General features: G+C 41.6%; 2 protein-coding genes and 17 non-coding genes across 19 annotated transcripts; 2 read left to right on the forward strand and 17 right to left on the reverse strand.

Moving 5' to 3' along the window:
* Nucleotides 1-5165: 5165 nt before the first annotated feature.
* Nucleotides 5166-8170, forward strand: LOC149640200 (uncharacterized). The gene is made up of 2 exons (XM_089850665.1): nt 5166-8008; nt 8079-8170. Exons 1-2 carry the CDS (start codon nt 5468-5470, stop codon nt 8139-8141), a joined length of 2604 nt encoding a protein of 867 aa, XP_089706791.1. The 5' UTR covers nt 5166-5467; the 3' UTR covers nt 8142-8170.
* Nucleotides 8171-8198: 28 nt separating this feature from the next.
* LOC149640201 (uncharacterized) lies at nt 8199-10978 on the forward strand. The gene is made up of 2 exons (XM_089850670.1): nt 8199-8235; nt 8340-10978. The coding sequence occupies exons 1-2, from the start codon at nt 8199-8201 to the stop codon at nt 10976-10978; spliced, it is 2676 nt and encodes an 891-aa protein (XP_089706796.1).
* A 2261-nt stretch (nt 10979-13239) lies between these two features.
* On the reverse strand, nt 13240-13311 carry TRNAP-CGG (transfer RNA proline (anticodon CGG)). Its single transcript has one exon. It is a non-coding gene; the product is annotated as a tRNA-Pro (tRNA).
* A 565-nt stretch (nt 13312-13876) lies between these two features.
* On the reverse strand, nt 13877-13948 carry TRNAP-UGG (transfer RNA proline (anticodon UGG)). Its single transcript has one exon. It is a non-coding gene; the product is annotated as a tRNA-Pro (tRNA).
* Nucleotides 13949-15310: 1362 nt separating this feature from the next.
* TRNAP-CGG (transfer RNA proline (anticodon CGG)) lies at nt 15311-15382 on the reverse strand. Its single transcript has one exon. It is a non-coding gene; the product is annotated as a tRNA-Pro (tRNA).
* A 248-nt stretch (nt 15383-15630) lies between these two features.
* On the reverse strand, nt 15631-15702 carry TRNAP-CGG (transfer RNA proline (anticodon CGG)). Its single transcript has one exon. It is a non-coding gene; the product is annotated as a tRNA-Pro (tRNA).
* A 248-nt stretch (nt 15703-15950) lies between these two features.
* On the reverse strand, nt 15951-16022 carry TRNAP-CGG (transfer RNA proline (anticodon CGG)). The gene has a single exon. It is a non-coding gene; the product is annotated as a tRNA-Pro (tRNA).
* Nucleotides 16023-17388: 1366 nt separating this feature from the next.
* TRNAP-CGG (transfer RNA proline (anticodon CGG)) lies at nt 17389-17460 on the reverse strand. The gene has a single exon. It is a non-coding gene; the product is annotated as a tRNA-Pro (tRNA).
* A 5154-nt stretch (nt 17461-22614) lies between these two features.
* On the reverse strand, nt 22615-22686 carry TRNAP-CGG (transfer RNA proline (anticodon CGG)). The gene has a single exon. It is a non-coding gene; the product is annotated as a tRNA-Pro (tRNA).
* A 568-nt stretch (nt 22687-23254) lies between these two features.
* Nucleotides 23255-23326, reverse strand: TRNAL-UAG (transfer RNA leucine (anticodon UAG)). Its single transcript has one exon. It is a non-coding gene; the product is annotated as a tRNA-Leu (tRNA).
* Nucleotides 23327-23572: 246 nt separating this feature from the next.
* Nucleotides 23573-23644, reverse strand: TRNAP-UGG (transfer RNA proline (anticodon UGG)). Its single transcript has one exon. It is a non-coding gene; the product is annotated as a tRNA-Pro (tRNA).
* Nucleotides 23645-23733: 89 nt separating this feature from the next.
* On the reverse strand, nt 23734-23805 carry TRNAP-CGG (transfer RNA proline (anticodon CGG)). Its single transcript has one exon. It is a non-coding gene; the product is annotated as a tRNA-Pro (tRNA).
* Nucleotides 23806-24210: 405 nt separating this feature from the next.
* On the reverse strand, nt 24211-24282 carry TRNAP-CGG (transfer RNA proline (anticodon CGG)). Its single transcript has one exon. It is a non-coding gene; the product is annotated as a tRNA-Pro (tRNA).
* A 410-nt stretch (nt 24283-24692) lies between these two features.
* On the reverse strand, nt 24693-24764 carry TRNAP-CGG (transfer RNA proline (anticodon CGG)). The gene has a single exon. It is a non-coding gene; the product is annotated as a tRNA-Pro (tRNA).
* An 88-nt stretch (nt 24765-24852) lies between these two features.
* On the reverse strand, nt 24853-24924 carry TRNAL-UAG (transfer RNA leucine (anticodon UAG)). The gene has a single exon. It is a non-coding gene; the product is annotated as a tRNA-Leu (tRNA).
* Nucleotides 24925-25170: 246 nt separating this feature from the next.
* Nucleotides 25171-25242, reverse strand: TRNAP-UGG (transfer RNA proline (anticodon UGG)). The gene has a single exon. It is a non-coding gene; the product is annotated as a tRNA-Pro (tRNA).
* An 89-nt stretch (nt 25243-25331) lies between these two features.
* Nucleotides 25332-25403, reverse strand: TRNAP-CGG (transfer RNA proline (anticodon CGG)). The gene has a single exon. It is a non-coding gene; the product is annotated as a tRNA-Pro (tRNA).
* A 244-nt stretch (nt 25404-25647) lies between these two features.
* On the reverse strand, nt 25648-25719 carry TRNAP-UGG (transfer RNA proline (anticodon UGG)). Its single transcript has one exon. It is a non-coding gene; the product is annotated as a tRNA-Pro (tRNA).
* A 249-nt stretch (nt 25720-25968) lies between these two features.
* TRNAP-CGG (transfer RNA proline (anticodon CGG)) lies at nt 25969-26040 on the reverse strand. The gene has a single exon. It is a non-coding gene; the product is annotated as a tRNA-Pro (tRNA).
* Nucleotides 26041-26146: the final 106 nt, after the last annotated feature.

Below are 26146 nucleotides of genomic sequence, written 5' to 3' on the forward strand. Positions count from 1 at the left end.
CAGAATATTCAACAGAAAAAAGGTCAAGAAATGACCAGATAGATGCCACATCGACGTCGAACGCAGGCGAAAATGAAAATGAACCTCAATTGATTACCTGTTTAGTGCAGTTTTAATGCAATGAATTACATCAATATACTCAATTTTAATTTATCATTAATCTATGAATAATCCTAAGAGTTTGAGTAAACTTTTTCAACTTATGGTTTTACTGTAAATAATTGACTTTTTACATTTAAAAATGTTATTATTATTGCAAACTGCAAAGGATCAAGATTATCTTTTTTATAGAATTATCTTACTAAATTGAAAATACTATAGGGTTGCTGAAAATCTTAGAGAAGATATTGGCAGCTGTTCAAGAACGACATTTGCTTTGACATACTCCCTTCCGGATTTGCCAGAAATGTTTGTTAGTGCTGACAAATACCAGGGTCTTTCCCCTCAGGTTAAAATCACAATGAACAAAGAGCTTTTAAGCATTTTATTCAGTGATTTAATCAAGAGATATGGTTTGAAAGTATAACGTTTTGAAGATATAGAAATTTTACTTGATGAACTTGTATATTTACAAATACCCTTCAGGTATCCATATCACAAAATTGTTGCAGAAAAATTAATCATGAAATACCCACACTTAAGAACACAACCAGGAGAATGGCATGTATTAATCTTTATTGATTTTAATAGATTAAATTTTGTGATATCGCAGTGTACTCCAAATAACTTGTACAAGTACTGAAATTTCTTATTGTGAATTTCAATTACCATTTATTTAATGAAGTTTTAGCAGGTTAATCATGTTTGTAAAATAATATTACAGGAAATGTGGTACCAAATGCTGCGATCCAAATTCAAAAATTTTAGACAAAATTTGACAAATATAACCATTGTAGCGGATAACAAAAAAAATATGGAAAGGAGTCCTACAAAAAAGTACAGACATCTTGTCCTGGTTCAGATATCAACGTCATAGTAAACGTACAAAGAGTTCAGGTGATTATACATTCATATTCTATTTATCCATGATAGTCTAGCAGCATGAATCTATACAATATAGGTTCATGCTAGCAGTATGAGTTCAAATTCCAAAGCAAAAAACGTAAACCTAGGTTTTACCCGAATTTAAGATTTTTATATTACTTTGAAGCTTGGGTCCAAGTAAGAAAAAATTAAAACAGTGAGCAACAGTAAAAACATTTTTCGTTGCTTTACCGAGTTTAGTCATGTATCGCAGCTAAGCCTATTTATCTCTTAAATTTAAAAAGTATTTCCAATTATTTATTTGTACAATTTTTGCTTTTAAATTTGCCTTATATTATTACGATTAAGAATCGATAAATAATAAAGGTTTGTCAGATTTCATCTCGCACATATCCTTATTAAAGGGAGGATTAAGTAATGAAACGAGTTGCTTTTATTTGATAAAATTAGCTATTACAAGCCCTAAGATATTAATAGAACTTAAAGGAACATTCCAAAATTAAGTTTTAAAGTCCTCCATTTTCGCCTAATTTAAAATAATTTCAAACGCGCTCGTTCAATCGTGTATTGTCCCGCAAAGTGCGCGGCGCCCATGAGAAAAACCAACCATCGTGTGCTAAAGATTTTGCGGTACAATACGCGTTTGAAAAGCATAATATCGAGGAGGCTCTTTTTTATTGAGGACTGCAAAGATTAACGGGGATATTCCAGTAAGTTAAAATGGCTTTGGACTTCTAATAAAATAAAAGCAGCTTGTTTCGTTACTTCATCATCCCTTTAAAGGGATGCAAAAGTACCTATGTAAAGGCAAAATATTCCGATCTGAACTTAGGTCAAATTTGGCTCGGAAATTTTTTTGTATTAGGTAGTTTCATGTAACAGTTACTATATCAATTCTCTTTATTTGAAGCTTGCTGATGTGGAATCTTTTGAAGATGATAATGATAACATCGCCGCTCATAAATCAATAATGATCAATGAATTAAAAAAAAAGAAATAGACTGGGAGAAGATTGATACAAAAATGGATAAAACTATGTCTGATAGAAGAGAAGTTCTAAAAGCAGAGGGTACTTCTGTGGATAAGGTGTTGAAAGAGTACCCAGCGCTTTCCAATGCTCAACAAGTATGAACTTTGAATATGATCTGTAAATAAAGAATAGACAGAGGAGTAGATGGTGAAGTTTTCACTTGGAATTTTCACTCCTATTTCCGATTGAGGGAAAATCCCAAGCCTTCAACTCCTCTTCTTTCTATTCTCTATGGATTGATCAAGTCAATGCACTTTATCATTTAATTTTTAATTAAAGATATCCTTGGAATTTGAGAGAATAACAAAGATAAACATTGAGAAAAAACTGGATGAAATGTTAAAAAAATACTCAGAAAAAATTTGGGTTTTGGCAAAAAAAGAAGTGGTTAATTTGAAAGCGGAAATTCTAGACCAGATAAAAAAGGAAGAGGACCCTGAATCCATGCAAAGTAATTTGATTCAATAGTACGGAAATTCTACTATAACAATAATAATTTTCCTTTCCTTTCTTATTCTACAGGGCCGGTAGGCCCTTGTAGATATGACTTGATACTCTTCTTTAACGTTAAAGCAAAATTCACATGCTTTTTCCAATTTTCCTCTGGAGATTAACATGGGGTTTTTCGTGATATTTAACCACCTCTAACTGAAAAACTACAGCGAAGTTACTTTTCGGAATACTCTTAATTTAACAATTAAGTATTCAGGGTGTGCGATCGGCTAGTTTAATCAGAAAAAATTAAGTCTAAGTATGTTAATTTTAGTTAATTACAGAAGTACTTGTTTCGACCATCGTGATTGGACATAATAATAATGCTAGAGCTCTTCGAAAACTCAGATTAACCAAGTATCCATTGTGTAGTGGTTATCACGTCCGCTTTACACTCGGAAGGTCCCAGGTTCGAGCCCTGGTAGATACATGACTTGACTATCGTTATTGGACACAATAATAAGCTAGATCTCCTCGGAATCTCAGTATTACCTGGTATGTGTAGTGTAGTGGTTATCTCGTCCGCCTAGATACATTTTTTGACCATCGTAATTGGACATAATAATAAGCGGTAAAGAAAACATAATTACTCAAAATTTAATTACATTAAGACTGAAGCGACAGATATTATATAAAAACGTCTTGGTTTGGACCAAGGCCGAAAAAACAAACGATATGTGTAAGGTTTATCAATTGACTGAAGTTTCAGATATTGAAATTTTTTCTAGTTATTTTTATACACTCAATCCTTAATCAATATTTAATTCAATCAACTGATTTTACTGTTAATCGACCTAGTCCCTCTAAATTAATTGAAAAAATTACATATCTACGCTTTTTCAAGAACAATTACATTTTCCGAAAACATTTTATCATGAAATTAATTATTTTGAAGGGATTTCGTGTCGATGCTCACTAACTTGTGAGCATCTTGACCGACATAGTTTTAATTGTTGCTGGCTTGACAAATTTTCAAGTTTGCACCAAAAGAAGTTTAAATCTGTTTTAAGTTGTTGATAAGACTGTCGTTTAGAGTGAATGTCGTCTACTTAAGACAAAGCAACAAAGTTTATCCTGTGTAGTAAAGGGTAAAGATCACATGAACAGAAATACTTCTCAGATTTGTTATATTCATTTCCCGCGGAAATAATATGGTTAAACACATCATTCATTACTAGTTATGCCAAGAAGGTCACATTTAACTCCGACACCCCCTCCCTTCCTCTATTTTCCCAATATATGGCATTTTATAATCACCAGTGGTTTCAGTGTATGGGTCATCTGAGCTGTCGCAACACGCTCAGCCAATATTACCATAGACTGAGTTATGACCAAGAAATTCTTAAGTACGGAAAAGGAAGTTCCAGTGCAACTTTACCATCAAAGAGGCGACAATAGAAATGTAGCATTTCGATATACGAAATTAAATGTAAGAATTCGCGCAACACCCTTGTTTGACATCCACGATCAAATATTTACATTTTCCATTCAAGTTATGCCAAAGTTCGCTTGCTTTTTTTAGACATCCAGTAGAACCTTTCAAATATTCAATACTGTATCCTCAAGATGATAAATTAATTTCATGATAAAATGTTTTCGGAAAATGTAATTGTTCTTGAAAAAGCGTAGATATGTAATTTTTTCAATTAATTTAGAGGGACTAGGTCGATTAACAGTAAAATCAGTTGATTGAATTAAATATTGATTAAGGATTGAGTGTATAAAAATAACTAGAAAAAATTTCAATATCTGAAACTTCAGTCAATTGATAAACCTTACACATATCGTTTGTTTTTTCGGCCTTGGTCCAAACCAAGACGTTTTTATATAATTCTTATAGGTCTCAAGAGGTCACTTTAAATTTTGCAAATTCCCACCAGATTTAAGGAAAACCATGAAAAGTTTTTTTTCCCCAATGGCGACTCTTCCCGATACCCGAAAACGCCAGTCCTTGTTTTTTCGGGAAGCAAGATTCTAATAAATACAGACTACGAACTGTACATTGATCGTACCAAAGTGGCTGAGGCTTCCGACTTTCCGACTGCAATGATGATACTCATCGCAAGCTATTGGATTCAATACCCAGATGAATTATTTAAAACTTATAGTTTTATTGAATCGTGCTTTTTGGAATTAAACTTGACGAAATGTGCTGCGCCACTTAAAAGACTCATAACAACTCTCAAAAAATGAACTTCCTAAAAAATTTCACTAAAATGATTCGCAGTGCAAAAACAAATCAAAATTCACATCTTCACCTTGTTTTTTCTAGCCAGGAAAGTGAATACTTAAACTGTAACTGTAAATTTCAGTAAATATGAATGGTAGAAATCAAAATAAATTTCCTCTTGAAACATAATTTCTGTAATTTTTCTAAACTTAATTGAATATCTACATTTCGGAGCTAGTTATCAGGATAATGTGAAAAGTTTCCGAGAGAAAATAATTATAATGTTTATTTTTTTTATTTCCCCGGACAATTAATATTATTAAAGGGTGTGTGAAAATAATGCAATGGGTTCGATATTTGCAGAAAAACCCAGCTTGTTTTTTGAAAGTTTCGAACTTCTCTCCTATTATAAGCGCAGTTCGGTTTTTTTCCATCCATAGTAACATTACCTCTACAGAGGGTCCTCTCTCTTTTTTTTTGGCTTTGTTGTATTGAATACAGAAAACGCGGGAACGGGGACTTTTTTTAGTCGAAGAAGAAATTCAGTAGAAGAAGGATGCTACCCTTTTTTTTGTAAACGCATTGAAATTATCTTTTCGTTTTTTTGGAATTAAAACTGTTTATTATTAAACCTAGCATTATTTATCTCTGAAAACTTTATGGTGCAGAAAACTCGGGGATATCCTTTAGATTAGGCGGAATTAAATTGCGTAATTAAATATATTTAAAACGAACGAAGGCGCGACTTAATTAGGATACCTTTTGAACGAGAATAAACACAAGAAGGTACTATGGCGGATAAACAGAATAACCAAGAACAATTTTATGAAGATGAAGGACTCAAACGATTAGCAAAGAAGAGAGCCGCGGCCAGGGGGCAAGTTACAAGAATTTTAAATAAATTCAAGGACGAAAGGGATCAACCAAACGGGCCGGACAAAGAAAAATTACGAGCATGGCTTCAACAAATAAAGGAGAAAGGAAAAGCCCTCGTAGAAATGGACGAATATATCCAAAACTCGATAGATGTTGAAGACATGGAGGAAGACATCTATAAATCCGAAGAAGTTCAAGAAGCAATTTTAATTGCTACATACAAGATAGAAGAATTCCTTAAACCGACCCAAGACTCCTTATCAGCTGCTCAGTCAGATTCAACAATCATCCAAACAGGACAAAGCAACGTGATATCAAATCCCATCCAAACTACTTTCCCATTGACGGTAAATACACCACCTTTCGTATCAAATCAAAATCAACCAATACCCCCACAAGAAGAGAGCCGTCACGTCACAAATAGCCTAGTAAATTTGAACCAAGTCACAAACCTTCCGAAACTCGAAATACCTAAATTTGATGGTGACGAAGATAAATGGACAAATTTTTGGTTCTTATATGAGGTAGCAATTCACAACAATGAAGGACTGCATCCAGTTAACAAGTTTTGCTACCTCAGATCGTATCTGGAGGGAATCGCGGCAAACGTCATTAGAGGCCTAGATTTAGGTGAAGAAAATTACTATCACGCTATTGACTTATTAAAGGGCCGTTTCGGAAGCAAGGAATCTAGAGTGAGAACTCATATCAATAATTTAAGGCATTTGGAGTCGATTGAAAATCCGAGAGATGTGACGGGGCTGAGAAGATTTTTTGATAAGTGTGAAGTGGAGGTGAAAAGCTTGCAATCGTTAGGAGTAGCCGAATCGAAGAATTACGGAACTATTTTATGTCCAATGCTTTTGGATAAATTACCAGAGGACATTAGTTTGGAGTACACACGAAGATACGACAACGACAGTAGCCTAGATTTGCTATGTTTACTGGAATTCTTAAGGAAAGAGGTACAGAGTAGGGAACGAGCGCGATCGTTTAAAAGCCCGGACGCCTTAACTAAAGCTAATGAAGGAGGAACCAAGAAAGGCGACCCGCAGCCCCAAAGGCAAAAATTTAGCAGCGCGGGAAATTCAAATTGGAAACGTTCGGAGCCAACACGAACCGAGTATGGAAATAAACAACCAAACCGGTTCTCAGCCGCTAGCTTAACTACAAGCACGGAGTCCGCGTGTCTCTTTTGTCAAAGAAATCACAAGAGCGAAGCCTGTCCGAAGGTAACAGAAGTCGAAGAAAGGAAGGGAATCTTGAGAAAATTGGGCCGTTGCTACGTATGCGTCAGCGGACGCCACCTAGCGAGAACTTGTAAGGTAAAATTAAAATGCGAGAAATGCGAAAGAAGGCATCACACGGCTGTATGTGAAGATTCAGAAGGAGAGAAAAAAGGGGAAACCACCCCCAATTCCGTAGGCAACGAAACGGCTAACAATGCCGTCGGTTCGAACGAGGGAGAATGGTCCTCCTCCGTTCTCTTGCAAACGGCTAAGGCGAAAGCGGAGGGGGGATCACAACCTCAAGAAGTAAGACTCTTGATTGACAGCGGAAGTCACCGGACGTTCATTCTAGAAACGTTATCAAGAAAATTGGATCTTCCGGTAGTGGGAGAAATTGACCTAGAGTTACACACTTTCGGAGGGAAGGAGGCAAAAAGGGTTAGATGCAAAAAGGTGGAAGTTGTCTTACGCATCTTAAGGGACGCAAACAAATGGATAAAGGTTGTAGCCCTGGAAACCCCCACGATTAACACAGCAGTGTTCAACGTTCCTGGGGAAGAAATAAAGAAGGCGCTTGAGAATAAAAATCTACCCATGGCCGATAGTCCCAATTACCACAAGACTAGAGAAGAAGGACTATCAATTCTAATTGGATCTGATTTCTATTGGAGAGTCATAACTGGACGAATCGAGAAATTAAACGGAAACGGATTAACCGCTTTAGAGAGTACTTTCGGTTGGATTGTACAAGGACCGATGGAAATCTCCAATCAAGATAACCAAGTTGGAATTGGCACAGTTTGTGTTAACTCCATCGGTATTGAAATTCCAGAACAAGAAGAAATTTCCAGAGAATTAAGAAGATTCTGGGAATTAGAATCAATGGGAATCCGAGACCCGAGTACAGAAGCAAAACCCATGGATGAAGAAGCGATCAAGGTTTTTAATGAATCTGTCCAGATAGAAGACGGGCGTTACTGCGTAAAGCTTCCGTGGTCAAAACCCCAAGAAGAATTATCTCTCAATTATTTGGCCTCTAAGCGCAGACTTCTCAACCTGATACCACAATTCAAGAATAACCCAGAGCTTTTCTTCGAATACCGGAAAACCTTCAACTATTATTTAGAGGAAGGCATTGTGGAGCCAGTTTTTGAGAAGTCAGAAGAAGGGCCGATTAGCTACCTACCTCATAGGCCGGTAGTTGACATGGAAAGAGAAACTACGAAGGTCAGGATTGTCTTTGACGGCTCAGCCCGTGAAAGGGGAAAAGCTTCCCTAAATGAATGTGTCCCCACAGGCCCTCACCTTAACCCAGACCTCTTGGACGTACTGGTTAAGTTCCGGTTACATCGTGTTGTAATCACAGCGGACATCGAGAAGGCCTTCCTTCAAATCAAGATTCACAACGAAGATAGGAATGCTGTCAGATTCCTGTGGTTCCAAGAACCCGTTGAGTTGGAGGGACCATGGAAGATTATAGAATTGCGATTCACGCGCGTGCTTTTTGGAGTCTCAGCCAGCCCATTTTTACTGGCGAAGACTATACGATACCATGCAGGAAAGTACTCCAATCAGTACCCTGAAACCAGCCAGGTAATTGGCCGAGATACGTTTGCGGATGATTTATTATCGGGAGAAGAAAGCGAGGAGAAGGCTTATACAATAGCCAAAGAAGCAAGAGAAATTTTCCAAGCGGCGAAAATGAATTTAAGGAAATTTCAGACTAACTCCTCGAGATTACGCGAACGCTTAAGGATGGAAGAATTTGACGTTTCGTCACTAGAAGATAGCCCTATCAGAAAAGTACTGGGACTTCCGTGGAATCCAGCAACAGACGACTTTAGTTATGAAGTTTTTGGTATAATCCAATCATTACCCACCCTCGAAGATACGAAGCGCAGCGTACTGAAAATATCAGCCAAGTTATTTGATCCCTTGGGTCTGATTTCGCCCTTTGTCGTGAAAATCAAGATGCTTTTCCAAAGAATCTGGCAAAGGGGAGTCGATTGGGATGATCCTTTACCGGAAGAATTAGCCCAGGAATGGCATGAATGGTGCGCAGACTTGGAGAATATGGGGAAAATAACTATTCCTAGATTTTACGGGCCCAATAGAGACGAGGAAGTAGTACAATGCCAATTACATTGTTTTTCGGACGCCAGCGAGAGGGCCTACGGGGCTGTCTTGTATGTTCGATACGTAACCGAGACAGGGAAGATACACGTCTCTATGGTGGCCTCGAAGACACGAGTAGCGCCAATTAAGAAGGTGACTCTACCCCGATTAGAATTGCTTGGGGCATTAATCGGCGCGCGATTGACCACTCGGTTGAGGAAGATGTTTACTATACAAGAAGCCGATATCTACTACTGGAGCGATTCCACCATAACCATCAGTTGGATACGGGGTTCTCCTGAAGACTGGAAACCATTCGTTTCCAACCGAGTCTCAGAGATTCAAACGTTGACGGAACCCCACTCTTGGAACCACTGTACAGGGAAGGAAAACCCCGCTGATGTGTTAAGTAGGGGACAAGGAATAGGAAGACTTCAAGATAACACCACCTGGTGGCACGGACCTTCTTGGTTAAGTCAAGCAAGAGAATTCTGGTTAAAGGAATCTATAGAACCCGATCAAGAGAAAATAGATGAAGAAAGAAGAGTTACACGGCAAACAATAGCCGAAAACTATGTAGGAGTCAAAACGAAATCAGAACCCCTACTCAACCTAAATAAATACGAAGAAGTACGAAAATTGGTCAGAGTAACGGCATGGGTAAAGCGTTACACTCCTACCGCTATGAAGAATAAAACAAAAAGCGATTTTTTGACCACAGAAGAATTGTGGCAAGCCAAACTCTATTGGATCAAATTAGTCCAGAGGGAAAACTTTGAAGAAGAGTATCTTGCAATTAAAAATAAGGAAGAACTACCACTGAAATCAAAAATCGCGCAATGGAAACCCTTTCTAGACGAGGATGACGTCATACGAATAGGAGGAAGACTGCAAGAGTCCGAATTCTCCTTCGAGACCAAGCATCCTATTCTTCTCCCGAACGACCACCGATTTACCCACATGATTATTATGCATGCCCACCAAGAAGTCATGCATACGGGTACAGCCGCCACCCTCACGCAGCTGAGGGAAATGTATTGGGTACCGAAGGCCAGACAGACCCCAAAAAGGGTCCTACGTGATTGTCTCATTTGCAAGAAGTGGGGAGTAAAACCGATGGACGTAGAATGGGCTCCCCTCCCCAAAGACAGAGTTAAAGAATCCTCGCCCTTTATGATAACCGGGGTCGATTTCGCGGGTCCTATTTACATTAAAGGATTAGAAGGAAAGGGAGAGAAGGCGTACATAGCCTTGTTCACCTGTGGAACCACGAGAGCCATACATTTAGAGTTGGTTTCCAATTTATCCACGGAATGTTTCCTGCTGGCATTTAGACGGTTTGTGTCCAGAAGAGGTCTGATCCACACGATATATTCGGACAATGCCAAAACATTCCAGAAGGCAAACCGAGAGCTAATAGCCGTTTGGAAGCATTTAAACAAAAAGAAGATTGGAGAATTTCTAGGGTCACGGGGTGTCCAGTGGAAATTTATCAATGAACGAGCGCCCTGGTATGGGGGATTTTACGAGCGTCTTGTTAAATCTGTCAAAATGGCTTTGAAGAAGACTTTGGGGAATGCTTTCCTCAACTTTGAAGAAATGGTAACGGTGTTGACAGAAACCGAGGCAACTATCAATAGTAGACCAATCACCTATTTGAATGACGATTCTACTGATCCGGAACCTCTCACACCTGGGAATTTCCTTATTGGAAGACGATTGACCTCTATTCCTCAACCTTCTACGATCTTAGACAACAGATCCAGTGACTTGCGTAAACGATGGAAATACCAACAGACGATCCTGAATCGCTTATGGCAGAGGTGGAATCATGAGTACCTGCTCGAGTTGAAGACAGCTCATGAAGTTCATCGCGTGAAAACGGGTCGTGAAATTCGGTCGGGAGATGTAGTTCTCATCTCAGACGAGAAGTTAGCTAGGCAACAGTGGAGGCTCGCGCGGGTCCTTGAAGTTCATGTTGGTCGCGACGGACGTATTCGATCGTGCTCCTTGAAATTACCCTCGGGAATGATTATTAGAAGAGCTATTAAGATGTTGTGTTTATTAGAAGCTAACGATTAAGTTTAAGAATGAATTAAATTGGTTATGAGCAAGCTCATGGCCCGGGAGTGCAGAAAAACCCAGCTTGTTTTTTGAAAGTTTCGAACTCCTCTCCTATTATAAGCGCAGTTCGGTTTTTTTCCATCCATAGTAACATTACCTCTACAGAGGGTCCTCTCTCTTTTTTTTTGGGCTTTGTTGTATTGAATACAGAAAACGCGGGAACGGGGACTTTTTTTAGTCGAAGAAGAAATTCACTAGAAGAAGGATGCTACCCTTTTTTTTGTAACTGCGTTGAAATTATCTTTTCGTTTTTTTGGAATTAAAACTGTTTATTATTAAACCTAGCATTATTTATCTCTGAAAACTTTAATATTAAACCCGCATTGGTTTAAAAATGTACGGGTTAGGTTCTGTATCAATACCATAATGGGTTTTGGACTAGATGGGAATGGGAAAAATATTAAACCTGCTGTGCTAAGGTTCTAAACCTGCTTTGGTTTGGAAACGTACCGACATAGTTCTGAACTATAACCATAAAGGGTTTAACAGTAGATTGAAAAAGGTAAGGTTCTAAACCTGCTTTGGTTTAAGAGCCTACCGACAAAGTTCTAAACTATAACGATGAAGGGTTTACCACTAGATACAAAACGGTAAAGTTCTAAACCCTCTTTGATTTGAAAACGTACCGACAAAGTTCTGTACTATAACCATAAAGGGTTTAAGAGTAGATTGAAAAAGGCAAGGTTCTAAACCTGCTTTCTTCTGAAAACGTACCCGTTATGCTCTGACTTTAAACCATAAAGGGTTTAACACTAGGTTGGAAAAGGTAAAGTTCTAAACCCGCTTTGGTTTGAAAACGTACCCACAAAGTTCTGAACTATAACCATAAAGGGTTTAAGACTAGATTGAAAACGGTAAAGTTCTAAACCCGCTTTGGTTTGAAAACGTACCGCCAAAGTTCTGAAATATTACCATAAAGGGTTTAAGACTAGATTACAAAGGGATTAATATTAATCCCGCTATGGTTTAAACACGTTCCATACACGTTCTGAATTTAAACCAACTAAGGGATCAACAAAAGACCCGACATGGGTCGAATATCTAGCCTGTAATGGTAAATAAACAAACCAGGAGTGTTCTAAATTTAAACCGTCAAGGGGTTTAATAAAATAGTCCTTAAACCCTTCAGGCACTGAAACTAAACCACTGATGGACTGGTTTTCGGACAACTTTGACCAAACCCTTTGGGGTTTATTCACAGACCATTATTTCTCACTGTGTAGGGTACAATTTAACTAGTTGCATTTAAATAATCACTAAATTACTTCTGCAAAACTCGGGTCCGTCCGGGATATGAACCCAGGACCACTCGCACCCAAAGCGAGTATCATACCCCTAGACCAAAGGGACTGTATGACACTGAAACATGCTAAACTCATAGGCCTACAATTCTACTATTTGTGTTTAAATAGTCAATTACTTCTGCAAAACTCGGGTCCGTCCGGGATATGAACCCAGGACCACTCGCACCCAAAGCGAGTATCATACCCCTAGACCAAAGGGACTGTATGACACTGAAACATGCTAAACTCATAGGCCTACAATTCTACTATTTGTGTTTAAATAGTCAATTACTTCTGCAAAACTCGGGTCCGTCCAGGATATGAACCCAGGACCACTCGCACCCAAAGCGAGTATCATACCCCTAGACCAAAGGGACTGTATGACACTGAAACATGCTAAACTCATAGGCCTACAATTCTACTATTTGTGTTTAAATAGTCAATTACTTCTGCAAAAACTCGGGTCCGTCCGGGATTTGAACCCGTGACCACTCACACCCGAAGCGATTATCATACCCCTAGACCAACGGACCATGTATGTAACTGAATCATGCTCAACTCATAGGACTACCCTGTCAATAGTTGCAATTAAATAGTCACTAAATTCCTTCTGCAAAAATCGGGTCCGTCCGGGATATGAACCCAGGACTACTCGCACCCAAAGCGAGTATCACACCCCTAGACCAACGGGACTGTATGATACTGAAACATGCTTAACTCATAGGCCTATAATTTAACTAGTTGTATTTAAATAGTCGCTAAATTACTTCTGCAAAACTCGGGTCCGTCCGGGATATGAACCCAGGACCACTCGCACCCAAAGCGAGTATCATACCCCTAGACCAAAGGGACTGTATGACACTGAAACATGCTAAACTCATAGGCCTACAATTCTACTATTTGTGTTTAAATAGTCAATTACTTCTGCAAAAACTCGGGTCCGTCCGGGATTTGAACCCGTGACCACTCGCACCCGAAGCGATTATCATACCCCTAGACCAACGGACCATGTATGTAACTGAATCATGCTCAACTCATAGGACTACCCTGTCAATAGTTGCAATTAAATAGTCACTAAATTCCTTCTGCAAAAATCGGGTCCGTCCGGGATATGAACCCAGGACTACTCGCACCCAAAGCGAGTATCACACCCCTAGACCAACGGGACAGTATGATACTGAAACATGCTTAACTCATAGGCCTATAATTTAACTAGTTGTATTTAAATAGTCGCTAAATTACTTCTGCAAAACTCGGGTCCGTCCGGGATTTGAACCCGGGACCACTCCCACCCAAAGCGAGTATCATACCCCTTGACCATCGGGCCATGTATGTAACTGAAACATGCTCAACTCGTAGGGTACAATTTAACTAGTTGCATTTAAATAGTCACCAAATTTCTTCTGCAAAACTCGGGTCCGTCAGGGATTTGAACCCGGGACCACTAGCACCCAAAGCGAGTATCATACCCCTAGACCATCGGGCAATGTATGTAACTGAAACATGCTCGACTCAAAGACTACCATGTCAATAGATGCATTTAAATAGTCACTAAATTTCTTCTGCAAGAATCGGGTCCGTCCGGGATTTGAACCCGGGACCACTCGCACCCAAAGCGAGTATCATACCCCTAGACCAACGGACCATGTATGTAACTGAATCATGCTCAACTCATAGGACTACCCTGTCAATAGTTGCATTTAAATGGTCACTAAATTACTTCTGCAAAACTCGGGTCCGTCCGGGATATGAACCCAGGACCACTCGCACCCAAAGCGAGTATCATACCCCTAGACCAACGGGACTGTATGACACTGAAACATGCTAAACTCATAGGCCTACAATTTTACTATTTGTGTTTAAATAGTCAATTACTTCTGCAAAAACTCGGGTCCGTCCGGGATTTGAACCCGTGACCACTCACACCCGAAGCGATTATCATACCCCTAGACCAACGGACCATGTATGTAACTGAATCATGCTCAACTCATAGGACTACCCTGTCAATAGTTGCAATTAAATAGTCACTAAATTCCTTCTGCAAAAATCGGGTCCGTCCGGGATTTGAACCCGGGACCACTCGCACTTAAAGCGATTATCATACCCCTAGACCAACGGACCATGTATGTAACTGAATCATGCTCGACTCATAGGACTACCCTGTCAATAGTTGCATTTAAATAGTCTCTAAATTACTTCTGCAAAAACTCGGGGCTGTCCGGGATTTGAACCCGGGACCACTCACACCCGAAGGGAGTATCATACCCCTAGACCAACGGACCAAGTATGAAACTATAACATGCTCAACTCGTAGGGTACAATTTAACTAGTTGCATTTAAATAGTCACTAAATTACTTCTGCAAAACTCGGGTCCGTCCGGGATATGAACCCAGGACCAATCGCACCCAAAGCGAGTATCATACCCCTAGACCAACGGGACTGTATGACACTGAAACATGCTTAACTCATAGGCCTATAATTTAACTAGTTGTATTTAAATAGTCGCTAAATTCCTTCTGCAAAACTCGGGTCCGTCCGGGATTTGAACCCGGGACCACTCCCACCCAAAGCAAGTATCATACCCCTTGACCATCGGGACATGTATGTAACTGAAACATGCTCGACTCAAAGACTACCATTTCAGTAGTTGCATTTAAATAGTCACTAAATTACTTCTGTAAAACTCGGGTCCGTCCGGGATTTGAACCCGGGACCACTCGCACCCAAAGCGAGTATCATACCCCTAGACCATCGGGCCATGTATGTAACCGAAACATGCTCGACTCAAAGACTACCATTTCAGTAGTTGCATTTAAATAGTCACTTAATTTCTTCTGCAAAAATCGGGTCCGTCCGGGATTTGGACCCGGGACCACTCGCACCCAAAGCGAGTATCATACCCCTAGACCAACGGACCATGTATGAAACTGAAACATGCTCAACTCGTAGGACTACCCTGTCAATAGTTGCGATTAATTAGTCACTAAATTCCTTCTACAAAGACTAGGGTCCGTCCGGGATTTGAACCCGGGACCACTCACACCCGAAGCGAGTATCATACCCCTAGACCAACGGACCATGTATGTAACTGAATCATGCTCAACTCAAAGGACTACCCTGTCAATAGTTGCAATTAAATAGTCACTAAATTCCTTCTGCAAAAATCGGGTCCGTCCGGGATTTGAAACCGGGACAACTCGCACCCAAAGCGAGTATCATACCCCTCGACCAACGGGACTGTATGACACTGAAACATGCTTAACTCATAGGCCTATAATTTAACTAGTTGTATTTAAATAGTCGCTAAATTACTTCTGCAAAAACTCGGGTCCGTCCGGGATTTAAACCCGGGGCCACTCACACCCGAAGCGAGTATCATACCCCTAGACCAACGGACCATGTATGTAACTGAAACATGCTCAACTCATAGGACTACCCTGTCAATAGTTGCGATTAAATAGTCACTAAATTACTTCTGCAAAACTCGAGTCCGTCCGGGATATGAACCCGGGACAACTAGCACCCAAAGCGAGTATCATACCCCTAGACCATCGGGCCATGTATGTAACTGAAACATGCTCGACTCAAAGACTACCATGTCAATAGTTGCGATTAAATAGTCACTAAATTACTTCTACAAAGACTAGGGTCCGTCCGGGATTTGAACCCGGGACCACTCACACCCGAAGCGAGTATCATACCCCTAGACCAACGGACCATGTATGTAACGGAATCATGCTCAACTCATAGGACTACCCTGTTAATAGTTGCAATTAAATAGTCACTGAATTCCTTCTGCAAAAATCGGGTCCGTCCGGGATTTGAACCCGGGACCACTCTCACTTAAAGCGAGTATCATACCCCTAGACCATCGGGCCATGTATGTAACTGAAACATGCTCAACTCGTAGGACTACCCTGTCAATAGTTGCGATTAAATAGTCACTAAATTCCTTCTACAAAGACTAGGGTCCGTCCGGGATTTGAACCCGGGACCACTCGCACCCAAAGCGAGTATCATACCCCTAGACCATCGGGCCATGTATGTAACTGAAACATGCTCGACTCAAAGACTACCATTTCAGTAGTTGCATTTAAATAGTCACTTAATTTCTTCTGCAAAAATCGGGTCCGTCCGGGATTTGGACCCGGGACCACTCGCACCCAAAGCGAGTATCATACCCCTAGACCAACGGACCATGTATGAAACTGAAACATGCTCAACTCGTAGGACTACCCTGTCAATAGTTGTGCTTAATTAGTCATTAAATTCCTTCTACAAAGACTAGGGTCCGTCCGGGATTTGAACCCGGGACCACTCACACCCGAAGCGAGTATCATACCCCTAGACCAACGGGACTGTATGACACTGAAACATGCTTAACTCATAGGCCTATAATTTAACTAGTTGTATTTAAATAGTCGCTAAATTTCTTCTGCAAAACTCGGGTCCGTCCGGGATTTGAACCCGGGACCACTCGCACCCAAAGCGAGTATCATACCCCTAGACCATCGGGCCATGTATGTAACTGAAACATGCTCAACTCGTAGGGTACAATTTAACTAGTTGCTTTTAAATAGTCACTAAATTACTTCTGCAAAACTCGGGTCCGTCCGGGATTTGAACCCGGGACCACTCGCACCCAAAGCGACTATCATACCCCTAGACCAACGGACCATGTATGTAACGAAATCATGCTCAACTCATAGGACTACCCTGTTAATAGTTGCAATTAAATAGTCACTGAATTCCTTCTGCAAAAATCGGGTCCGTCCGGGATTTGAACCCGGGACCACTCTCACTTAAAGCGAGTATCATACACCTAGACCATCGCGCCATGTATGTAACTGAAACATGCTCAACTCGTAGGTAACAATTTAACTAGTTGCATTTAAATAGTCACTAAATTACTTCTGCAAAACTCGCGTCCGTCCGGGATTTGAACCCGGGACAACTAGCACCCAAAGCGAGTATCATACCCCTAGACCATCGGGCCATGTATGTAACTGAAACATGCTCGACTCAAAGACTACCATGTCAATAGTTGCGATTAAATAGTCACTAAATTACTTCTACAAAGACTAGGGTCCGTCCGGGATTTGAACCCGGGACCACTCACACCCGAAGCGAGTATCATACCCCTAGACCAACGGACCATGTATGTAACGGAATCATGCTCAACTCATAGGACTACCCTGTTAATAGTTGCAATTAAATAGTCACTGAATTCCTTCTGCAAAAATCGGGTTCGTCCGGGATTTGAACCCGGGACCACTCTCACTTAAAGCGAGTATCATACCCCTAGACCATCGGGCCATGTATGTAACTGAAACATGCTCAACTCGTAGGACTACCCTGTCAATAGTTGCGATTAAATAGTCACTAAATTCCTTCTACAAAGACTAGGGTCCGTCCGGGATTTGAACCCGGGACCACTCGCACCCAAAGCGAGTATCATACCCCTAGACCATCGGGCCATGTATGTAACTGAAACATGCTCGACTCAAAGACTACCATTTCAGTAGTTGCATTTAAATAGTCACTTAATTTCTTCTGCAAAAATCGGGTCCGTCCGGGATTTGGACCCGGGACCACTCGCACCCAAAGCGAGTATCATACCCCTAGACCAACGGACCATGTATGAAACTGAAACATGCTCAACTCGTAGGACTACCCTGTCAATAGTTGTGCTTAATTAGTCATTAAATTCCTTCTACAAAGACTAGGGTCCGTCCGGGATTTGAACCCGGGACCACTCACACCCGAAGCGAGTATCATACCCCTAGACCAACGGGACTGTATGACACTGAAACATGCTTAACTCATAGGCCTATAATTTAACTAGTTGTATTTAAATAGTCGCTAAATTTCTTCTGCAAAACTCGGGTCCGTCCGGGATTTGAACCCGGGACCACTCGCACCCAAAGCGAGTATCATACCCCTAGACCATCGGGCCATGTATGTAACTGAAACATGCTCAACTCGTAGGGTACAATTTAACTAGTTGCTTTTAAATAGTCACTAAATTACTTCTGCAAAACTCGGGTCCGTCCGGGATTTGAACCCGGGACCACTCGCACCCAAAGCGACTATCATACCCCTAGACCAACGGACCATGTATGTAACGAAATCATGCTCAACTCATAGGACTACCCTGTTAATAGTTGCAATTAAATAGTCACTGAATTCCTTCTGCAAAAATCGGGTCCGTCCGGGATTTGAACCCGGGACCACTCTCACTTAAAGCGAGTATCATACCCCTAGACCATCGGGCCATGTATGTAACTGAAACATGCTCAACTCGTAGGACTACCCTGTCAATAGTTGCGATTAAATAGTCACTAAATTCCTTCTACAAAGACTAGGGTCCGTCCGGGATATGAACCCAGGACTACTCGCACCCAAAGCGAGTATCATACCCCTAGACCAACGGGACTGTATGACACTGAATCATGCTCAACTCATAGGACTACCCTGTCAATAGTTGCAATTAAATAGTCACTAAATTCCTTCTGCAAAAATCGGGTCCGTCCGGGATTTGAACCCGGGACCACTCGCACTTAAAGGACCCTGCGGCTCTATCATCTGCCCCTGTAAATTGTTTTTTCTGCGCAAAATTTTATAGCCAGATAGTGCTGGTCCCTTTCGGTGGGTTTGAGAACTATCCATAAGAAGCAACTAGGGTTCATTGCCCCGTTTTGGATTTGCTACTAAAATGGAGTATTTCCTTCTGTCGTTGGGAGGGGCTAAATTTTGTCCCAACATCGCCTATGAAAGGTTTTGTGAAGTTGCGCTTGGTCTTGGTGTAAAGAAACGCGCGCCGTGCCTATGCAAATTTTACCTAGAAGAACTATCTCTCTTTGCACTAATGTGAAGTGCAGGCACAGTGGGGTTCTAAAGTTATTTTCCTCTGAACACCAACCCTTTTTCTATTATCAAAGGAGGAAGTGTTTTCAAGCAAAACCTGCATTTCGAAAAGAAGCAGGTTGTTTTTATTTCAAAACGTTAGGGATTACAAGGTTACTTGTGACTACTATCAAAGGCTAATCCACCCTTTGTGATAATTCGGGGTTGACACATATCAAACTATAATTTATATAGCACTTGTTGTAATTCTCTCAGGCTCTACTATTGGTTTTTGCCTTGCCCAGTATTATGAGAAGGTAACGTGCTGTGACCATGAACGCTGAATCTCTAAAGGGACTGGTAAACCAAAGAGAGTTACAATGAGCTAAATTACAATGTTCCCCCTAAATTATACTAGTGGTACGAGGGAGTTTCCGGCTCAGTCGCGCCACCTACGATACCGTTTAATGCCTCAAACGGAATTGCCTTGGTACTGCGCATTGAAGATGCGCGGTAGAAAAGAGGAACAAGATTTTCCTCTCTTTCCACTCCTCCCCTATACTCTCTTTGGGTAAACGGAATAGATTTTTCTTTATAGCACGATTGCTTTGTAAAAAAATAAATAAAAAAAAACGGGTACGGCCAAGGTCATTTAAAATTTTTTTCAATAGGTTTTTGAAGCACAAAAGACCGAATGGCCTTGAGTGTTCCCAAATTGACAGCCCCCATTCCTTCCCCCAATGCTATGCTAGAGAGGAATCGGTTTGTACAGTGGAAGGCGGGCGTTTTCCGGTCCCTTTAGAGATCCAGCGTTCATGGTGTGACGCTAAACTGTAAGGCATATAGAGAAATGGAAGCAGGCAACGCCCGACAGAGACGTAAACTGCTTATCCAACCCCCTCCCATACACGCTTTTGTAACAAAAGAAATTTTAGAAGCTAAGATATAGAACTCTGTTGCAGGCAGATTGTTTGAAAAGCGCATTAATGAAAGGCGCTTTTAATCCGCCTCATATAACACCTGGAAAGAGGCTTTTCACGAGAACGAAAACTATCGCGGTTCGTCGGAAAGGCCCGTATGCTAGAAGTTATTAAACATAATTTCAGAACTTAGTGCCTTTCCCAAACGCGGTTTTATCAGTGCAATGATAAACCGTCTTTCGTACTGGTAAACCGAGCTCATTAGCAAGCACGTATAAGGAGGAGAATCGGAGAGACGAGTTTTTACTTTATAAGAGAAAATGCAAGAAAAATTTCTAGCACCAACTCAAACAATTTATGCATTCAGTATTTATAAAATGCCCGCGCGCGGAATCTACCAATAAAGGCCCGTTCAGACGACACTATTTTTCTCGCTACGCTCGCTGTGCTGAGCTCATCAGATTTTCTGGCTTCACCAGCCTCTAGAAAATTCACTGTTCACACGGACAAAATTTTCTCACTGTTGACATGCTGTTGACCTCGGTGAGGAAATTTTGTCCGTGTGAACAGTGAATTTTCTAAAGGCTGGTGAAGCCAGAAAATCTGATGAGCTCAGCACAGCGAGCGTAGCGAGAAAAATAGTGTCGTCTGAACCGGCCTTAATAGAGCTATCTCAGTTGTGACGTCTATGCCTAGGTGAAACGTCACGGGCTTAGCTTTGGCAATGGGCGGCCATGTTTGGTACCGCTTTGGTTCTATGGGCAAATAGTATGGGTGATGTCACACTAAGCCTTCTGAGATAGCTCTATTATTTTCGAACCGTAATAAATAAACCGAAATAGATTCAGGGACTTGAACCTTCTAACATAGGCCTAGATCGAACAGCATTCTGCGCCAATTTTTGAACTCAAGAATGTGATGGGATTATTTACGCTATTGTTGAATGAAAAAAAAACACCCCAATTTTAGATATATTTAAAACGTACATCGCTTGTCAGTAATATATTGCGCGTATTGTATGAAATAAGCTAGGCGAATAGGGTCAATTGACAACGGCGATACAACTTAACAAAACCTTTCCATCGGAGAGGGTTAGATATTTTTTTACCCCACTCCGCCCCAAATGGGCGATACGACAACAAAAGACTCTATCCAACAACTGATAGGATCTTAGGAGGTTTTTCGAGGGGAAAAACCTACTACATTACTCAAAGAATAGAGACAGAATTTGGACTGTAAACTACTTTTCCTTCAATGAAAATTTCCATACTCGAAAAGTATTAAAGAGCTAACTTGCCAGTCCATCTAGGTAGTCTCTTTTATTGGTTTTTTATGAACGAAAATATTCGAATTTCGCGCCTCGATATTTCAACCAATAAGACGAAATGCCAGAGTTGTACAACTGCGTCGCCAGCGCAGCCTAGTGGCAAAATGACTGAACTAACAGCGACCGCGTGGGACTTTAAAGCGATTATCATACCCCTAGACCAACGGACCATGTACGTAACTGAATCATGCTCGACTCATAGGACTACCCTGTCAATAGTTGCATTTAAATAGTCTCTAAATTACTTCTGCAAAAACTCGGGGCTGTCCGGGATTTGAACCCGGGACCACTCACACCCGAAGCGAGTATCATACCCCTAGACCAACGGACCATGTATGTAACTGAAACATGCTCAACTCATAGGACTACCCTGTCAATAGTTGCGATTAAATAGTCTCTAAATTACTTCTGCAAAAACTCGGGGCTGTCCGGGATTTGAACCCGGGACCACTCACACCCGAAGCGAGTATCATACCCCTAGACCAACGGACCAAGTATGAAACTATAACATGCTCAACTCGTAGGGTACAATTTAACTAGTTGCATTTAAATAGTCACTAAATTACTTCTGCAAAACTCGGGTCCGTCCGGGATATGAACCCAGGACCACTCGCACCCGAAGCGAGTATCATACCCCTAGACCAACGGGACTGTATGACACTGAAATATGCTTAACTCATAGGCCTCTAATTTAACTAGTTGTATTTAAATAGTCGCTAAAATCCTTCTGCAAAACTCTGGTCCGTCCGGGATTTGAACCCGGGACCACTCCCACCCAAAGCGAGTATCATACCCCTTGACCATCGGGCCATGTATGTAACTGAAACATGCTCGACTCAAAGACTACCATTTCAGTAGTTGCATTTAAATAGTCACTAAATTACTTCTGTAAAACTCGGGTCCGTCCGGGATTTGAACCCGGGACCACTCGCACCCAAAGCGAGTATCATACCCCTAGACCATCGGGCCATGTATGTAACTGAAACATGCTCGACTCAAAGACTACCATTTCAGTAGTTGCATTTAAATAGTCACTTAATTTCTTCTGCAAAAATCGGGTCCGTCCGGGATTTGGACCCGGGACCACTCGCACCCAAAGCGAGTATCATACCCCTAGACCAACGGACCATGTATGAAACTGAAACATGCTCAACTCGTAGGACTACCCTGTCAATAGTTGCGATTAATTAGTCACTAAATTCCTTCTACAAAGACTAGGGTCCGTCCGGGATTTGAACCCGGGACCACTCACACCCGAAGCGAGTATCATACCCCTAGACCAACGGACCATGTATGTAACGGAATCATGCTCAACTCATAGGACTACCCTGTTAATAGTTGCAATTAAATAGTCACTGAATTCCTTCTGCAAAAATCGGGTCCGTCCGGGATTTGAACCCGGAACCACTCTCACTTAAAGCGAGTATCATACCCCTCGACCAACGGATCATGTATGTAGCTGAAACATGCTCGACTCATATGACTACCCTGTCAATAGTTGCGATTAAATAGTCACTAAATTACTTCTGCAAAATCTCGGGGCTGTCCGGGATTTGAACCCGGGACCACTCACACCCGAAGCGAGTATCATACCCCTCGACCAACGGACCATGTATGTAATTGAAACATGCTTAACTCATAGGACTACCCTGTCAATAGTTGCGATTAAATAGTCACTAAATTACTTCTGCAAAACTCGGGTCCGTCCGGGATATGAACCCAGGACTACTCGCACCCAAAGCGAGTATCATACCCCTAGACCAACGGGACTGTATGACACTGAAACATGCTTAACTCATAGGCCTATAATTTAACTAGTTGTATTTAAATAGTCGCTAAATTTCTTCTGCAAAACTCGGGTCCGTCCGGGATTTGAACCCGGGACCACTCGCACCTAAAGCGAGTATCATACCCCTAGACCATCGGGCCATGTATGTAACTGAAACATGCTCAACTCGTAGGGTACAATTTAACTAGTTGCTTTTAAATAGTCACTAAATTACTTCTGCAAAACTCGGGTCCGTCCGGGATTTGAACCCGGGACCACTCGCACCCAAAGCGACTATCATACCCCTAGACCAACGGGACTGTATGACACTGAAACATGCTTAACTCATAGGCCTATAATTTAACTAGTTGTATTTAAATAGTCGCTAAATTACTTCTGCAAAACTCGGGTCCGTCCGGGATTTGATCCCGGGACCACTCGCACCCAAAGCGAGTATCATACCCCTAGACCAACGGACCATGTATGAAACTGAAACATGCTCAACTCGTAGGACTACCCTGTCAATAGTTGCGATTAAATAGTCACTAAATTCCTTCTACAAAGACTAGGGTCCGTCCGGGATTTGAACCCGGGACCACTCACACCCGAAGCGAGTATCATACCCCTAGACCAACGGACCAAATATGAAACCATAACGTGCTCAACTCGTAGGGTACAATTTAACTATTTGTGTTTAAATAGTCAATTACTTCTGCAAAAACTCGGGTCCGTCCGGGAATTGAACCCTTGACCACTCACACCCGAAGCGAGTATCATACCCCTAGACCAACGGACCATGTATGTAACTGAATCATGCTCAACTCATAGGACTACCCTGTCAATAGTTACAATTAAATAGTCACTAAATTCCTTCTGCAATAATCGGGTCCGTCCGGGATTTGAACCCGGGACCACTCGCACTTAAAGCGTGTATCATACCCCTAGACCATCGGGCCATGTATGTAACTGAAACATGCTCAACTCGTAGGACTACCCTGTCAATAGTTGCGATTAAATAGTCACTAAATTCCTTCTACAAAGACTAGGGTCCGTCCGGGATTTGAACCCGGGACCACTCACACCCGAAGCGAGTATCATACCCCTAGACCAACGGACCATGTATGTAAATGAATCATGCTCAACTCTTAGGACTACTCTGTCAATAGTTGCAATTAAATAGTCACTAAATTCCTTCTGCAAAAATCGGGTCCGTCCGGGATTTGAACCCGGGACCACTCGCACCCAAAGCGAGTATCATACCCCTCGACCAACGGATCATGTATGTAGCTGAAACATGCTCGACTCATAGGACTACCCTGTCAATAGTTGCATTTAAATAGTCTCTAAATTACTTCTGCAAAAACTCGGGTCCGTCCGGGATTTGAACCCGGGACCACTCACACCCGAAGCGAGTATCATACCCCTCGACCAACGGATCATGTATGTAGCTGAAACATGCTCGACTCATAGGACTATCCTGTCAATAGTTGCGATTAAATAGTCACTAAATTCCTTCTACAAAGACTAGGGTCCGTCCGGGATTTGAACCCGGGACCACTCACACCCGAAGCGAGTATCATACCCCTAGACCAACGGACCATGTATGTAAATGAATCATGCTCAACTCTTAGGACTACTCTGTCAATAGTTGCAATTAAATAGTCGCTAAATTTCTTCTGCAAAACTCGGGTCCGTCCGGGATTTGAACCCGGGACCACTCGCACCTAAAGCGAGTATCATACCCCTAGACCATCGGGCCATGTATGTAACTGAAACATGCTCAACTCTTAGGGTACAATTTAACTAGTTGCTTTTAAATAGTCACTAAATTACTTCTGCAAAACTCGGGTCCGTCCGGGATTTGAACCCGGGACCACTCGCACCCAAAGCGACTATCATACCCCTAGACCAACGGGACTGTATGACACTGAAACATGCTTAACTCATAGGCCTATAATTTAACTAGTTGTATTTAAATAGTCGCTAAATTACTTCTGCAAAACTCGGGTCCGTCCGGGATTTGATCCCGGGACCACTCGCACCCAAAGCGAGTATCATACCCCTAGACCAACGGACCATGTATGAAACTGAAACATGCTCAACTCGTAGGACTACCCTGTCAATAGTTGCGATTAAATAGTCACTAAATTCCTTCTACAAAGACTAGGGTCCGTCCGGGATTTGAACCCGGGACCACTCACACCCGAAGCGAGTATCATACCCCTAGACCAACGGACCAAATATGAAACCATAACGTGCTCAACTCGTAGGGTACAATTTAACTATTTGTGTTTAAATAGTCAATTACTTCTGCAAAAACTCGGGTCCGTCCGGGAATTGAACCCTTGACCACTCACACCCGAAGCGAGTATCATACCCCTAGACCAACGGACCATGTATGTAAATGAATCATGCTCAACTCTTAGGACTACTCTGTCAATAGTTGCAATTAAATAGTCACTAAATTCCTTCTGCAAAAATCGGGTCCGTCCGGGATTTGAACCCGGGACCACTCGCACCCAAAGCGAGTATCATACCCCTAGACCAACGGACCATGTATGTAACTGAATCATGCTCAGCTCATAGGACTACCCTGTCAATAGTTGCAATTAAATAGTCACTAAATTCCTTCTGCAAAAATCGGGTCCGTCCGGGATTTGAAACCGGGACCACTCGCACCCAAAGCGAGTATCATACCCCTCGACCAACGGATCATGTATGTAGCTGAAACATGCTCGACTCATAGGACTACCCTGTCAATAGTTGCATTTAAATAGTCTCTAAATTACTTCTGCAAAAACTCGGGTCCGTCCGGGATTTGAACCCGGGACCACTCACACCCGAAGCGAGTATCATACCCCTAGACCAACGGACCATGTATGTAACTGAAACATGCTCAACTAATAGGACTACCCTGTCAATAGTTGCGATTAAATAGTCACTAAATTACTTCTGCAAAAACTCGGGTCCGTCCGGGATAT

The sequence above is a fragment of the Phalangium opilio genome, unplaced genomic scaffold (assembly GCF_054372755.1).
Source record: "Phalangium opilio isolate 3A_F unplaced genomic scaffold, DU_Popi_V2 ptg000093l_1, whole genome shotgun sequence".
NCBI lineage: Eukaryota > Metazoa > Arthropoda > Arachnida > Opiliones > Phalangiidae > Phalangium > Phalangium opilio.

Bases quoted from the DNA above. Each gene is read 5' to 3' on its own strand.
- LOC149640201 (XM_089850670.1), top strand. From the start codon at position 8,199: ATGCTGTCAGATTCCTGTGGTTCCAAGAACCCGTTGA. The intron at 8,236-8,339 runs GTTGGAGGGACC...GATACCATGCAG, and splicing joins TGGTTCCAAGAACCCGTTGA to GAAAGTACTCCAATCAGTAC.
- LOC149640200 (XM_089850665.1), top strand. From the start codon at position 5,468: ATGGCGGATAAACAGAATAACCAAGAACAATTTTATGAAGATGAAGGA. The intron at 8,009-8,078 runs GTCAGGATTGTC...GTGTCCCCACAG, and splicing joins TGGAAAGAGAAACTACGAAG to GCCCTCACCTTAACCCAGAC.